Consider the following 17,351-nt stretch of genomic DNA (forward strand, 5'->3'; position numbering starts at 1 on the left):
TTGCAGGATGACAGGCCGAACTGGATGGACAAATGTCTTTTTTCGGCCTTATGTACTATGTTAAATGTTCCAATTTTTCTAAAAAACAAAAAAATAAAATAAAAAAGACTTCTCGTATACAGTCATTTTCTAATGTGAAGTATTTCTTCAAAAAAAAAAAAAAGGTACAAAACCAGACACCTTGTTATCATTATAAGTATCACACTATTCACCGCTAGTAATAAAACTATTCATTTTATTCATCAGTTTACAGTAAAATACATTAGACTCATTTAAATAACACTATTGTTTTGATCCTTGGCACATTAAACATATTTTTACCAAATCACAAGTGCTTCCTATTAAAATTCATCATTCCCATGAATTACAAGACATAAAATTACTAATTAAACAGCCAAGGTAGGTATCCGGAGAACCCGATCAGCAGGTCAGGACGACATCACATGCGTTACGAATCACGGCGCGTTATTGGCTAGCGTTGGGCAGGAGTAATACTGAATTAATCCAGGGAGACATAGCACACATCTGCTTCCATTGCTTCACTTCCTGCAGACAGGCACAAGGAGGAACTAATGGTTGGCCGCTGCGGCTTCATGCCACTTTGACACCACTAGTAACCAGTCGGCTATGGCTCAGATCAACCTTGTTTCACATAGAAGGTTTACGGGAAAGTTCTTTTGGTAGTGGTATCTAGCAAGGAGTCATGTATGCCCCATGTTAATTAGAAGATCTACAGTTATGATCATAATCTAAGGTCTAGTTGGTTGGAGAAGTCTTCTCCTCTACACGGACAGTCCGTTCCGTTCTCCAGGATCGACTTCACTGAAGCAGATCCCGTCTGTCCACAAATGATACGGGGGACACTGATAGTCCATATGTCCTGCTCAATAGTGGCCGCAGGATGGATCGTAAGAAGGATCAGCCATGACCCCCACAACCAATACTATGCCGGAACACGGATGCCAAAATATTTCCGCAGCTGCTCCAGGAACACAAAGGTCAGGACGGTGTGAGGGACGAGTCTGATGCCGGCTGGAACAAGACCCTGAGAACCAAAAAGAGTAAGATGGTTAGAAGGATGGAAAAAATCATCAAGACCATTTCACCCCAACCCAGTTTTATCACCCCAGTTTTCAGGTGCAATTACCTTATAAAAGGCCAGAGGTCCCAGCTTTGCAGTCTCCATTGTGCAGTGTACAACCCCCTAGAGGACAAAGGAGGTAAAAACAAGAGGTTACAACGCAACGTATGGAGCGGTCGCCTGTGCGGAGACACGGATCTTACCTTGTACTCCCCCTTGGAATTCATAAGTCGTGTTTTCAGGACGTCCAGGGGCTGACAAAGGAATGTAGCACACCCGCCCTGCATGGGACAAAAGGCTGATTAGCTTCTTGGCATATAACTGCATAATTGTTCCACGGATTCTACAGGGTGGGGGCTGGGACTGCATACCACAGAAGTGAGGACCCGTCGCCTCTCCTGACTTGTCCTTCTGTTTTAGTAACTACTTGCATTCTCCATGTAATAACAATTCTGGGGCATCTATTGTTTTGACTCTGTGATGGGACATTCCTTTATTATTCCTGCTAGAAGTTATTAATGAATTACTGGAAGTTTGCCATGAAGGTCCAGATGGGTGTTACCAGCTTGGGGGGGGGGGGGGGTGCTGCCATTCAATGCTGCCAATGTCAGACTGTGTAAGGACATCTCCAACTGGTAACACCCAGCTACTTGCCGTAAGGGACTGGTTATACATATCAGCTGGTGTGTCTCCTATTAAAGGGTCTTCCAGGAGTTAAATGATGATGGCTTATCCTTAGGTGGGGACCCATGGGACCCCACTGATCCCCTTCATTTTTGGAACCCCACTTTGATATTAATGGGGTATTACCAGAAGAAGCAATTATCACCAACTTCATACTAGATCCAGGGGTGCACCTAGCCTTTCTGCTGCCCGAGGCAAAAACTAAAACGCCCCACCCCCCCATTCCAATTTCTTAACCTAACCCATTTGCCACAATGAAAGCGCTCATTCCCCATGACCATTCTGCTGCCCGAGGTGTTTACCTCACCTGGCCTCATTGGTGGTGCACCCCTGACTAGATCGGTGGGGTCCTGATCAGCAGAACGCAGGGACCACTGGGCACCAGGCTGGACTACTTTCATTATTGTCATAGACTTTGTATGGAGCAGATGGGCGCATGCTCAGGGAAAATGGTGCACCGTGGTCTCCTCTTCTGCTGACTGGTGGGGCTCCCAGAGATGACTGAGTATTTATTACCTATCCAGTGGATAGGTGATAATTGCTTATGACCGGAATACCCCTTTAAATCCCGGGAAACCCCTTTTGCTGTCTCTGATAGAACTGGATCATTCCTTGACTCATGGTGGACATATACACTTTGGGTACCACTAATATTTACACAAGGTGTAAAAAAAATACTTACTGCGATGGAGCTGGCCAAAAAGTGTGTGAAAATGTTGTCCGACAGGTACCCCGTGTTCAGCACCAACTGCTTGGCTTGATCATAGCAGGCCAGCTGCAAGACACAAAGGAGAGAAGGAGGACGACTAAGACATAGGACAAGGAGTATGGGAGCAAAAACTAAAAGGAGTCCTAAGAAGAGCTGGATAGATGTTAACCCCTTCCACCCCACATAACACAGCGCTCACATTGGGCGCTGTGTCCCCAAACGCGGAAACCACCACTTCTGTATTCGGGCAATTACTAGGGAACCCTGTGACATCATTAAAGGGGTTTTCTGAGATTTAAATACTGATGACCTATCCCGCTGATCAGCTGTTCGAGAAGACATTGGTGCTCGCAGTAGCGCTATGGCCTTCTCTCCGCTTTTCCTAGGCTGAGTGACGTCGCGTTCATGGGTCACGTGGACTAGACGCAGCTCAGCTCCATTGAAGTGAATGGGGCAGAGAGTGATGCCAAGCATGGGGCCCTGAAGTGAATGGAGAACACACTGCGCATGCGCAGCATGCTCTCCATTCACCACTACAGGACTTCTGAAAAAAGCTGAGCCAACACTTGACTATTTGTAGAAGTCCCATAGCAGTGATTTGGAAGATGCACGGCTTCCTCTCCCTTCGCTTTGAGATAGGAGTGGATCCCAAAGGTAGAAACCAAACCTATGTGACATTTTTGGCTGATCTTGTCAATATGCCATAAGTGTCCCCAGGGTTCTCTGAAATTTTATCTTTGGGATAAGCCATCAGTTTCTGATTAGTGGGGGTCCAACACCTGGGACCCCTGCCGATCAGCAGAAGGCGCCGCAACCTTCTCTACCTTCGTTCAGGAGGTAGGAGTGGGTCCGAGAGGTGGGACCTGCACCCATCTGACATTTATGGCTCGTCCTGTCGATATGCCATACGTGTCCCAGATTAGCCCTTTAATGAAGTCACAGGGTGGGACATGATGCAGAACGTGTCTTCTTTGTATGCCGACCACTAATGCATTTATGTTTTTTTTCTGAATTTCAGTCACTTTTGAGATAGTCTCTCCCCCAGTCTTCCATCAGACGATGGCTGCATCATGTCCCTGTGTCATCGCTGCAGCAGGGAGTGGGGAACAGCAGGAAACTGGACAGCCTCGGTATTTACACCAAGCTGAGCGGCTTTAAACATTTTTTTCCCATGCACAACCCCTTTAAGTTTTGCTCCAAAGACCATCTTTTTTCACTATTTACTCAGGCTGGACAACGTTCCCCATTGCTATGAACCCGCCATGCATTTTGTTTTCCTGCCGTGTTACCCCTGTGCCCTTGTAGGGGTCTCCATATCCAGCGCGGTGAGACGCTGAAGACGTTTCAATTTGACTGGTTCCTGGAGAAAGGGAGGGATTGGGCATGTCCTCCCTGCCTCCTCCCAGTGGCCACATCCAGTACAGCGGAATCCCTGTGTTACAGCGCTATCTAGTGGCAGATAAGATAGAGTGCACGCCAGGCCAGGAAATGTTTGTTTAGTAGTGAAATCTTATCAGGACTTAGTAGGAAACCAAAAATTATTTGTCACTACTGATAAGATTTCAGTGACTGTAGCAATAACCAGACATTTCTTGGCTGTTAAACCGGCCATAAACGGGAGTTACTCTCGGCAAATAGCTCCTGTGGACGACAGCCATCTCTCCCACTACCCGTCGGCTGAGCATGCATGGCTGTATCTCCTGCGCCCCACTGAGGCTGAGCATGCATGTGTTGGGAATAGTAGAGGGAAGAAAGCCTCTACTGGTGGCTTATCTCCTCAAGAATACAAGGATGTTGAAATCCAACAGCCTAGGCCGGCCCGATAGAAGTGAATGGAGCAGTGGACTGACATGTGCACTAATGCTCTACTCAGAGAGGGAAATCAGGGACCCCCGAGGCTCCCAGCCAGGGTCGGACTAGGATTCCTTGGGCCCACCAGAGTTAATTATTCTCGTGGTCCCACCCCCATACCATCAATAAAAGTTCAATAGGTTTTGATTTATAGAAATAAACCCTAGTGGCAAATTATTGGCTCCAAATTTTATTTTTCTCCCGGACCTTTTAGGGCCCACTAGCCTGGGTCCTCTGGAACCTGGGTGTGCCAGTCCAACGTTGCACCCTGATATATATCAGATCGATGAAGGCGTCTGCAGAGTAACGCCTAAGTAAGAAGAAACGCTGGGCAAATAAGGTGACTGCCCTGAGTGCAGATCAAACCCACTGTGCGTAGTCATCCATTACTACGTTACATTAACCAGCCTATCAAAATGGAAACTTAACCTTGTGGCCAGATTAATATGATTTTAGCAAGATAAAGAATGACTTAAACAGTACATACAAAAATTGTATCAAGCAGTAGCGCACACGGGGGAGTAGGGGTTAATGATTAGCAGAGGGTGGTGATGTCCTTACTTGCACCCTAGCTGCCCTGGCAGACACAACCGCCCTGACAAGGGCGAGCCAGTACTACAACCGACTCCTATTACACCCTGCTAAATCTCTTAAAAGGGTATTCCAGCCCCACACTCCATTGTAACTTGGCCCCAGACAGGGTTGTACCCCAAGTAAAAGAAAACGCACTCCCCGCTGCTCCGGTGCGCACTCCGTTCCGATTCCTGGTGTGTAAACTTCTGAACGGGGTCACGTGCGCTAATACAGCCATTCACTGGCCTCAGAAGCAAAGTGTCCCCAAGCAGCAATTCATTGGTGGGTCACATCACCGGTGAACATGACCCCATCTGGATGTTCTCATGCTGGGTGTGCACTGGAGCCTCATCGCTGGAACAGAGCAGCAAGGAGTGCACCATTTACTTTAGATATGATACTGTCCGGCCAAATTAAAATGGTGTTTGGCGATGAAATACCCCTTTAATGCGTCCTACTGTGTTTCCCCAGGTTCATCACTAGGATATGACGAGATCCTGAAAGATCTGCCTCTGGTGCATCAGATATCAACAGTTGACCCAATAATCCAAGAAAGAATGATCACCGGCTAACTCGGACTATGAGCGGATGATGTGGGCTGGCAGGGCGATCTGATGAAAATCCTCCCTTAGGAGCTCATTCCCACGACTTTATAGTCACCGTGCCCGTGCTGCGGACCGCAAATAGCAGTCTGCAATGTACAGGCACCGGCCGTGTGAATCCTGTATTGCGGTGCGGACCCACTGACTTGACTGGGTACGCGATCCACAAAAGATAGGAAATGTCCTATCTTTAGCGGTGTAGTGTTTCCGTAAGCTTCCGATCTGTGCCTCCACTCAAGATAAGACATGTCCTATCTTTTGCCGTATCATTCAGATCGTGGACCTAGAGTGCGGCAGGTGCCCGCGTATTGCAAACCCGCTGTCCGCAAAACGGGCATGGATGTCTTATGTTCGAGTGAATGGGGTTTAAAATACACACTGCACTTGAAACCGTGACACATTGGGTGGCAGTAATCCAATCCCCATCACACACATCACTGAATGGAGGCCCCGGCAGCAGAGTGGCATCAGTACTGGCCGTAGTTACATCTCACGAGTGCGCACAGAGTAACTTTCCTGAGGGTGCGTCCACACTTGATTGGGCTGGGGTTTTTGCCGTGGAAAGAACGGACCTGCTGCAGATTTCCAAACCGCACTACAGGTTAATGTCCGATGTGGATTTTTTACACAGCGCGTGGATGAAACTTCGCTGGCACTGTACAACTCTGAGGATCTGCTGCATGAAAATCCGTGACAGCAAAACGTCATCATACCCATAGCTGCGAAGAAATGGAATTGGGGCAATAAGGTGAGGAATAAAAGGGAAGTATGAGAGACCCAGGAGACCAGGACCCATATGGCATACCAGGACACTGAATGACCAGAAGATACACACCGCATACCAGGGTAAAGGGCGTCCAGACCCAGGTTATAGGCCATATACCAGGGTATATATATATATATATATATATATATATATATATATATATATATATATATATATATATATATATAACAGGTGTCAAGGCAAAGGGCGGAAGAGTAACGCCGATGAAACAGTACATACAGGTGCCTGCAGTCTGATAGAGGAGTGTAAGGTAATACTCATTTTGCAAAGGAGAATTCTGTTCTGTGAGGGTCTGGCTGCCGAGACCACTACACTGAGTAATAATCCTCAGCTGGGTCCCGTTCAGTATGGGGTCATTCAGGTGACCGTACCGGCCCGTGTGCATTCCTCATTTTGCGGACCGCACATGGCCAGCACTATGATAGAAAATGCCCAGGACCAGAACAGGACATGCTCTATCTTTTTTAAGGGGCCGTGGAACGGAACTACGGATGCGGACAGCACACTGTCATTGAAATGAAGGAGTCCGCATCAGTGATGCAAAATTGCAGAAGAGATGCGGACCCATTCATACGGTCGTCTGGAGGAGCCCTTGGAATCAGCTTTTTTCCCCACTTCCAGGGTTAGCAACGTCCAGGCTATAGACTATTGAAGAGCCCATAAAGAGCTGATCAGAGCAGAGGGGCACAGGGCTGAGCGACTGTCCTCTGCTCCATTAGAGGACAACTAACCTTACATTAAAAAGTACTGCACACAGACATTAGGAGGCCTCACCTGTCCGACCGTTACTAGGGCTCCTCTGCTGGACGCCATGGTTGCCCCTGAGAAAAGCTTCCTGAACCCCTCTAAATAAAGAATAACAAAGTGTCATCCACAGCGCGGGGGGCATTCTGTGCCCACCATGAATACAGCAAGTCCAGTAGTAATTACCTTCTCGGATGACTCGGTACATGCCGTCTAGTGCATGGGCGTAACTGGTGAAACAAGAAGAAACAGGAGGGTGAGGATCCAAGTCATAGATGGCACATACAAAGCAAATCACACTGGGAGCATGTGCCTAGAGGGGGTTGAATCATAAAAACAGCGCTTAAAGGGGTTGTCTGACTTCAGCAAAGGGCATGCATCATGTAGAGAAGGTTATTACAAGGCACTTACTAATGTATTGTTATTGTCCATATTGCTTCCTTTGCTGGCTGGATTCCTTTTTCCATCACATTATATGCTGCTTGTATCCATGGTTACGACCACCATGTAATCTATCAGCGCTGGTCCTGCTAGCACACTGTAGAAAAGAGTGCCGGCCGGGACCACTGGAGCACGCATAGTCAGGCATACACATGCGCAGCAGCCTCCGGTCACAGCCACCGCAGCAGCAATTGATATAAGCAGTGTATAATGTGATGGAAAAATGTATCAAGCCAGCAAAGGAGGCAATATGGCGATGGACAGCACTCTTTTGGCCTCTGTGGGGTAATTATGGCTAAACGTGGCACGTGCTGGAGATTTCCCCATGCATACGGTGAACGTGTTCACCAACGTGGTGTGAACGTCGCCTGAGGGGGTCACACCAGTCCATTTATCTGTCCAAAAAGACACTTGAAGACCCATTGATTTGAATGGGATTCACTTCGCACACAGTCTGCAAAGCGTCTACTGTCATCTGCTGTGGAGCAGGACGTCACTTGGAACAGACAGGATTACACGGCGGTCGTGGATTTCCTGCGTGATGCAAAACACGTCTGTTTCTTTACATTGAAGTTAAAGGGACAACATGACAGGCAGGTGGAAAGGACAGGTCGGCCATTTTTGTTCCCAGCTTTCATATCTCTACATTGAAATGATTGGGACAACAGATATCAGAAGGCAGGCCGAGCAAGGCGGCCATGGTCTGCAGCTGCCCAACTTTTCTTGAACTGCATCTTACTTGCGTCTGAGATGTGCCGGGAGCTTCATATCATTCTGCATCCTAAGAGTGAAGACGAACAGAAGGAAATGAATGGATAAAAGAAAAATATATAGGAAATTTGTAATTATGAGTCTGTCTAGTTCAATATATTCTACCGAAGACGCAAACACAAAGCTCTGTGAGGTACTGGCCACTTCTCTCATGTAAGGGGAGAAATGACTCCCCTCTAGTAATCTAATGCAGATAACTTGTGCAAACCACTAGGACATCTTGTGACAGACAGTCCCATCGACTCACTGCTCTTACAGTAAAGAAGCCTTTCCTCTAGAGATCAGACTGAATATATTTAAAGAGGTTGTCCGACCCCTTTTAAACTGATGACCTAGCCTGAAGATAGGCCATCAATATCCGATTGGTGGGTCCGACACCCTGCAGTGAGAAGTGAATATCAGCTACGAAGGTGCACCAGGACAGACCGACCCGCTACAGTGGAGTAGCTCAGATCCAATATGAACCAGGGGCGACCAGATGTGTGTCTAATACAACCCCTCAGTGAACTCTACTACGTATGGGGCTCCAAAGCAGACGGATGGACACTGCTCCTCTGCTAATGAAGCTGCATGGGCAGAAAAGGTTTGAGTTCTCTCTGCAGTATCGGATTGGACCTCCGCTGATCGGCAAAGGTTTGCCTTCTCCGATGAGTCACATTTTCTGTTTCATGGAACGGATGAACGTTGGCGTGTAAGGTGAGAAATATCGGAGAACAAACAAACTCTGCAGCCATTGATAGAAGAATACAAGCTGGTGGGGGCAGCGTCATGGTCTGGGGAAGGTTTTTGTGGCATTCTCTCGACCTGCTGATCCCGGTGGAAGGCACTCTCCACCGATTTGGGTACGAGTCCATCCTTGCAGATCACGTACTCCCATATATGCAGATTGTCTTCTCTGTGGCGGATGGGATTTTCCAGCAAGACAATTCCAATTGTCACATGGTTAGAGATGTCCGACATTGGATTGGAGGAGCATGACCAAGACTTCAATGTACTACCCTGGCCCCCTAATTCCCCAGATTTGAACCCAACTGAACATCTGTGGAACCACCTTGATGGTCGTGTTTAGTGTATGGATCCTCCTCCAGCAGCTGTGGGATGCACTGCAGTCATCATGGCTCCAGACACCCGTGACAACCTACCAGGACCTTATAGGTTCACTCACAGCCTGTCTAGCTGCTGTCCGGGCTGAACACGGCGGTCACTCTGGATATTAGCTGCTGGTCAGAATAATGCGATTCAACTGTCTAGATACACGTGACACCTCTGTGATAATTAAAGGGGAGGAGGGTGACACTAACCTGACATTAACCATATCTGCTGGGGTCCCCACAAATCCTCCTGTAAAACCTAAAACACAAAAAAAACAAAACAAACATGAAAATGTCATAAGAAAGTAGCAACGTTTCACACAAGACATTCCGTCGTGTGATCCCGAGACAAGACATCTGCTAAAAGGTGACACTGAACATACAGAAGGCACAGGACAGGACCGATACCCCTGCAGCGGCTTTATGGGAATGATATATATATATATATTATATTTATATATTTTTTTTACTAAGAAATTCATTGCCTTTTATGGCAGTGTTGTGGGCATGCTTTGTGACCTGTGCAGAGGTCACTGTGTCGGGAGGGGAAGGACATGAACTGTGACATCATCTATTGTGAACGGTGGATCCTGTGTTAGCCTAATATAGGTTACCTTTCATTGTAATCGTGCCTGTGATGATAATGAGGAGAGAAATGATCTGAACAGAAAGCGTCAGCCTGTTATTAGGCTTAGTGGCCAGAGTGAAAATTGCAGTATTTTAGGACAATTATATATTTTTTTTATATACAGATAGTGATGTCGGATATTAAAATTAACATAAAAAAAAAATTCTATAACCTCTTAGTGACTGCCGTAAAAAGGTGTATGGGTGGTCACAAAGGGGCCTTAGGCTAGAGCGTCTCCTTTCTATGGCAGCCTACGTAAATAGCTGCAAGTAGTCTCTGTCTCCCACTGGCACCCGTGAATGAGATTGGGTCTCAGGCCTGCTTGCAGTGTATGCCTAGCAGCCTGCGTCTCTCTGGCGTGGCCTGCTGGTGACTATCAGTATAGCACTGACAGTATAATACATTGTACTGCACAATTATTACGGTGTATTATAGAAGCAATCAAAAGATCACCTGTTAAATTCCCCTTCCTAAAAAGAGTTGTTTTTTTTTCAATGGAAAAAAAAAATGGTTCTTTTTAATTGGAAATTTTTTATTTAAAACTTTTAATTTTTTTTATTTACCAGTCAGTAAATAAAAAAAATTCCAATTAAAAAGAACATTTTTTTTCCATTGAAAAAAAAAAAAAAAAAAAAAAAAAAAAGCTCTTTTTAGGAATATAGCTTTTTCATACACTAGCATGTTATTAACCTTTAAGAGGAATTCCTCAAGTGTCGGAGGACTCGCCTGTATCCAGTGTAAGGCTATCAGTTTCCTGGCTACATCCAAGAGCCTTCCCAACGCGACCTTTATAGCCTCGTCCGTCCCTACCTTCGAGACCTAACCCAATACATATTTTGGGGTCTCTATCTACTCTTATGGAAAGTACTTGCTGTATAATCTCTAATATACACACCCAATACTAGTCTAATCTCTGCCAGTGGTACATCATGTGAAGCAGATCAGCCGGTTCCAATAAGCATTTTGAGTGACATTTTTGAAAGAATGACCCTACAGATATCAGGATTCTGCAGATTAGATACGACAGTGGTACCTTAACAGAATAATGATGAGACAGCTTCCACCTTTACCGCTAAGGCTACATTTACAACCCAAGCCGTGGTGATGGATCTGTCATACGATGGACACCAACAAGGCCCGACAGAATCTAAAGGCTAATAATGGGGTTTGTTGGGTTCAGTCATGTGTCAGACCAGTCATGTAGATGGTGAGACTGGTGAGGTAGAGCTGAGGGATAGGTTCTACAAATATGACAAACCCACCAGCTTTTGGAGGAAGCTAAGATCTGCTCCATGGACAGACTGAGGAGAACATCTCACAGTCCATCAGGAAATCAGTGTAACAAAGCTAATCCTCAGTATTGTGCGTCACTGACTCCGACACAGAAGATTGAAGGATAACGCAGAGAACATCGCACACACCCATGTGATAATGTGCCGTACGCCCGCAGGGCTCCTGCACAGAAATGCTATTTCTGCAAGTCAGCGCTTGCAATTCTGTCGAACATTTCCTTTACAAACAGGAACCTCTATTTTTTTTGGGGGGGGGGGGGCATTTTATTTTATTTTTTCCAACTACCTGTTCTTCTTAGTAGTCATCTTATTATAATCACAGGCAGGATAACAATGACATATCACCTATATACAGGTTATGCCTTATTCACATGTCAGCGATTTCTAACAGTGATTTTGAGCCAAACCAGGTGTGGCTCTAAACACAGAGCAGGTGCAGACCTTTCCCTTATACCTTATGTCCGTGGAGGCTCCAATCCTGGTTTTGGCTCACCATCACTGATGGAAATCACTGACCAAAACACTGATGTTGTGAATAAGGCATCATGCACACGACCGTTATTCGGGTCCGCATTCGAGCCGCAGTTTTTTTGCGGCTCGGATGCAGACCCATTAACTTCAATGGGGCTGCAAAAGATGCAGACAGCACTCCGTGTGCTATCTGCATCCATTGCTCCGTTCCGTGGCCCCGCAAAAAAAAAAATACACGGGTGGCTTCCGTTTTTTGCGGATCCGCGTGCATTTAGCCTAAAAGCTTAAAGCAGGACTCCCCATTCACAATAGCTGATGGTTACTGCTCATCTACGCCTCCTCCCCGCACAATGACCTCTGCACAGGTTACAGAGCATGTTTCATCCGAAGTCGATTCACTCATCCCTAATTATAATCATTGGTGGCAGTGGCCACAGGGTCCCCTCCTCACCTTTGGTGATGCAGTGGCAGTTGTAATCGGAGCCCCAGCAGTGAAATAGCGTGGCTCCGATTGGTTACAGCCAGGACGCTACTGAAGCGTTAGCTGCCACGGTCAGCTCCCTGCTGCCGTGTGCACAAATCCCAGGGCAGCAGTGACAGTGTGAAGTCCTATTCAACCTAATAGAGCTCTATCAGGGTGAATTGGACAAGGGATGAAAAGATCCCAGGTTCTAAGCCCTAAGGGGGGAAATACACTGAACAAAAAAAAATAACTTTTTTTTAACTTTTGTTTTAATAACTACACTGAACAAAAATATAAACGCAGCACTTTCGGTTTTGCTCCCATCTTGAGCTGAACTCAAAGATCTGAAACATTTTCCACCTACACAAAAGACCCATTACGCTCAAATATTGTTCACAAATTTGTCTAAATCTGTGTTAGTGAGCACTTCTCCTTTGCCGAGATAACCCATCCCACCTCACAGGTGTGGCATATCAAGGTGCTGATTAGACAGCATGAATATTGCACAGGTGTGCCGTAGTCTGCCCACAATAAAAGGACACACTGAAATGTGCAGGTTGATCACACAGCACAATGCCACAGATGTCACAACGTTTGAGGGAGCGTGCAATTGGCATGCTAACTGCAGGAATGTCTACCAGAGCTGTTGCCCTGCAATAAATGTTCTTTTCTCTACCATAAGCCGTCCCCAATCGGTTTGCATAACCAAAGAATTTCTGCACAAACTGTCAGAAACCGTCTCAGGGAAGCTCATCTGCATGCTCGTCGTCCTCATCGGGGTCTGGACCTGACTGCAGTTTGTTGTCGTAACCGACTTGAGTGGGAAAATGCTCACATTCGATGGCGGCTGGCACATTGGAGAGGCGTTCTGTTGACGGATGAGTCCCGGTTTTTACTGTTCAGGGCAGATGGCAGACACCGTGTGTGGCGTTGTGTGGGTGAGCGGTTTGCTGACGTCAACGTTGTGGATCGAGGTGCATTTTATTGATGGCATTTTGAATGCACAGAGATACTGCAACGAGATCCTGAGGCCCATTGTTGTGCCATTCATCCACGACCATCACCTCACGTTGCAGCATGATAATGAACGGCCCCATATTGCAAGGATCTCTATACAATTTCTGGAAGCTAAAAACATCCCAGTTCCTGCATGGCCAGCATACTCACCGGATATGTCACCCATTGAGCATGTTTGGGATGCTCTGGATCGGCGTATACGACAGTGTGTTCCAGTTCCTTCCAATATCCAGCAACTTCGCACAGCTATTGAAGAGGAGTGGACCAACATTTCACAGGCCACAATCAACAACCTGATTAACTCTATGCGACGGAGATGTGTTGCACTGCGTGAGGCAAATGGTGGCCACACCAGATACTGACTGGTTTTCTGTGCACATTTCAGAGTGGCCTTTTATTGTGGGCAGTCTAAGGCACACCTGTGCAATATTCATGCTGTCTAATCAGCACCTTGATATACCACACCTGTGAGGTGGGATGGATTATCTCGGCAAAGGAGAAGTGCTCACCAACACAGATTTAGGCCGCATGAACACGGCGAATGAACACGGCAATTGCGGTCCCTAATGCACCGGCAACATCCGTGCAGTGGACCTCACTGCAAATAAATGTCATATTTATTTGTGGTGCGGAACAACGGAAAGAAACACCACGGAAGCACTCCGTAGTGCTTCCGGTGTTCTGTTTCGTGACTCTGTTCTGCAACTCCGGACCCATTTAAGTGAATGGGTCCACATCCGTGATGCGGGGTGCACACGTCCGAAAAGTCCAAACTATTAAAAAATTACCAAAAATCCTACGTGGAGTACATAAAATACATAAAAAAAACTGTGCGACTCACCATTTTTTTTTAGTCACCTTGCCCCCCCAAAAAATAGAATCGGACTGTTCGATTATGGGCCGGACGTTCCATAAAATGCGGCATGCACGCGGCTTTTTTTTTTTTTGCGTGGTATCGAATAGTATCGAGTATTGCAATACTTATTTATGGTATCAAAATCAAATAAAAATTTGGGCATCGTGACAAACCTAGCTGGTACAGGATTATTACATACAACAACTAGCAACGGTAGACCGTTGCAGCAGATGCCGATGACCTGGCCTGTATCTGCATGGACTTACCCCCGAACGCCCCCAGCATCACCTTCTGGTAGAATGGGAGGGGGCCCTTGTTATCCTGTGCCAGGCGGTCTCTCACAGTCTCATAGATGGCAAAACGGGTGAGGGAATAAGTGATCTGTAGGAGTAGAGACGAGCGGTGATCATTCACATGCACCAGCTTAAAAGGCTTTGTGCCAAGTTTATAAGTTATCCTGTATCCAAGGCTAGGTGATCGCTGGGGGTCTGACCGGCGAGACCCCCCACCGATCCCGAGAACGGGAGTCCTGGGGGGGGGGTTCAGTGGTCAAACACCCAGTGATCACCTAGTGCTGTGGATAGTGGATACCTATTACATAGTAAATGGCTAATCATTGGGTTTACTAATCAACAGTAACTGAACACTGGTTACCAGCGTCGGGCAGCAGCTGCCAAGGCAAATAAGATAGGGGGATACATCAAAGCGGGCATAGACGCACACGATGGGATAATAGTTCCAGCTACTTGCACTCTCCATATAATAATTCTGGAGCATCTGTTCACGAAACTGTATGCTGTACCATTCCTCTTTTACTCCTACTAGAAGTTTATGTATAACGTGCCAGCCGTCTGCAATAAAAATCCAACTGGGTCTTCTCCCTACAATCTGGCACAGGCAGAACTAAAGGGACAGTGGTAGATTGTGTTGTGAGGTAAACTGGTAAGATGGACCTTTAGTGCCTACTGCTGGTAATTCATTCATAAACTTCTAGTAGGAGTAACAGAGGAATGAGACTAAATACTGCTGGCTATTCATTCATGAACTTCTAGGAATGACACAACATAGCTATATAAAAAGATGCTGCAGAATTGTTACTACATGGGGAGTGCAAGCAGTTACTGAAACAAAGAAGTCAGCAGAGGCGACAGGTCCTCTTTAAAGATGTTTTCAAGAGCTCTGCTTGCTGTCAGTGAATGCAAAAATTCTGGTTCACACCCACAGGTCGAAAATGTGTCCCGATTGTCTCAAAGTGACACTGGTGCAGTGCCTGGGATCAGAGATCTCCGATACACGTCAGTGGGTTTTCCTACATGAACGGGATATGCCATGACTTAGAGATAAGTGGTGATCAGACCACGGTGCAGAGAACTACAGCGCGGCGCCATGCAAGCGAGCCTGCGCAGCATCTGGTGAGGATCTAAAGGCATCACACTACTTAATCTTAATTATCAGGAGGGTCCCACATGTGCCCATCAATTTAGCCATGAAGGATTCCATTTACTGATAGCAAGCAGAGATCTGGATAACGGCAACTAGTACTAAAGGAGACTTGTTCTCTAGGGTTCGGGGCCTGGAGCAATCAGTTTATTACTCGGGGGGGACAACATTTTACAAACGGGTGGTCTCTGACAACTGCCTGAAGTGGGTCATGTGATCAATAGACCAACCCCGGTGGGAGCTGCTCACCTGTCTGAACAGCGACGCGCTCAGGCCGTTGTACAGGGCGAAGAAGCCATCGTTCTTGATGACAGTGATGGCCATGCCCGTCATCCTCATCTTCACCTCCTGCTGAGTCTGCAGATGGACCTAGATACCAAGACAATGGAGGCAGTCACATGACAGGTGCAAAAAAAACATAACACAAGCGGCGACTACCTCCTTACAGCTAGCGCTACTTTCACACTGGCGTTTTGGTTTCCGTTTGTGAGATCCGTTCAGGGCACTCACAAGAGGTCCAAAACGGATCAGTTTTGCCCTAATGCATTCTGAATGGAAAAAGATCCGCTCAGAATACATCAGTTCGCCTCCGTTCTGTCTCCATTCCACTTTGGAGGTGGACACCAAAACGCTGCTTGTCCGTCTGACGAAATGGAGCTAAACGGGACGGATCCGTTTGATATTGTGCCAGAGAAAACGGATCCGTCCCCATTGACTTACATTGTGTGTCAGAACGGATCCATTTTCTATGACACAATCTGGCACAATATAAAACAGATCCGTCCTCCATTGACTTTCACTGGTGTTCAAGATGGATCCGTCTTGGCTATGTTAAAGATAATACAAACTGATCCGTTCTGAACAGATGCAGACGGCTGTATTATCTGAACGGATCTGTCTGTGCAGATCTATGACGGATCTGCACTAAATGAGAGTGTGAAAGCAGCCTTAGAAAACTCAAAAGTCACTGCAGCGCGGCATCTTCTCTCATTGGCACGAACCTGCCATACCAGTCCTATCACCTCAGCGCGTGACATGTGAGGGCGAGACGCTGACACGTACATGCAGGATGTAAGCTACACACAGCGCTGCACGTCTATACTGTACTGCATACACACCTCTGCTACCCGTTGTGGGGACTCGCTCTGGAAGACAGGACTAGCGGACGCAGTATAGAGGCAACAAGTTCTTTGGGTCAAACAGTTCAGTGTTTTAATTCACACTTTAGGCAAGTGACCAAACAAGCAGTGACAATCAAAGAAGCAGTCACCTTGTGGTGTTGGTGGTAATTCACACCATGCGGAGATTCTGCCTCAAAGAGTCCTTGCTGATAGCAGCACCAGCAGGCAGCAAGCCTTCATCCAGACACCAGGCTCCCAGATGCCAACACAGAGACCCGGCTTCTGAGCCCAGCTGCCTATTTAAGGATACTTTCACACTTGGGGCAGAGGATTCCGCCAGGCAGTTCCATCGCCGGAACTGCCTGCCGGATCCGTCACAACGTTCGCAAACCGATGGCATTTGTCAGATGGATCGGGATCCTAATCCGTATGAAAAATGCATTGAAATGCCGGATCCGTCTCTCCGGTGTCATCCGGAAAAACAGATCCGGCATTTATTTATTTTAAAACATTTGTGCGGTCTGAGCATGCTTAGACCGCAATGCCGGATCCGTTTTGCCAGAACATATGGTATTAATGCATTTCAATGGAAAAAAATGCCGGATCAGGCATTCCAGCAAGTGTTCCGGAATTTTGGACGGAGATAAAACCGTAGCATGCTGCAGTATTATCTCCATCCTGAAAAGGCAGAGACTGAACTGAAGACATCCTGATGCATCCTGAACAGAT

General features: G+C 46.7%; 1 protein-coding gene across 1 annotated transcript in view; it reads right to left on the reverse strand.

Annotated features, from left to right (window-relative positions):
• Nucleotides 1-218: 218 nt before the first annotated feature.
• SLC25A10 (solute carrier family 25 member 10) overlaps nt 219-17,351 on the reverse strand; it is a 34,759-nt gene continuing 17,626 nt past the window's right edge. The window contains exons 2-11 of the mRNA XM_044298657.1: nt 15,751-15,870; nt 14,328-14,442; nt 9,545-9,593; nt 8,212-8,253; nt 7,218-7,261; nt 7,062-7,132; nt 2,448-2,540; nt 1,285-1,362; nt 1,148-1,204; nt 219-1,045 (exon numbers count right to left, since the gene is read on the reverse strand). Of these exons, the coding sequence (XP_044154592.1) occupies nt 944-1,045; nt 1,148-1,204; nt 1,285-1,362; nt 2,448-2,540; nt 7,062-7,132; nt 7,218-7,261; nt 8,212-8,253; nt 9,545-9,593; nt 14,328-14,442; nt 15,751-15,870 (771 nt within the window). The 3' untranslated portion in view covers nt 219-943. The remainder of the gene's footprint in view (nt 1,046-1,147; nt 1,205-1,284; nt 1,363-2,447; nt 2,541-7,061; nt 7,133-7,217; nt 7,262-8,211; nt 8,254-9,544; nt 9,594-14,327; nt 14,443-15,750; nt 15,871-17,351) is intronic.

Source organism: Bufo gargarizans, chromosome 6, assembly GCF_014858855.1.
Source record: "Bufo gargarizans isolate SCDJY-AF-19 chromosome 6, ASM1485885v1, whole genome shotgun sequence".
NCBI lineage: Eukaryota > Metazoa > Chordata > Amphibia > Anura > Bufonidae > Bufo > Bufo gargarizans.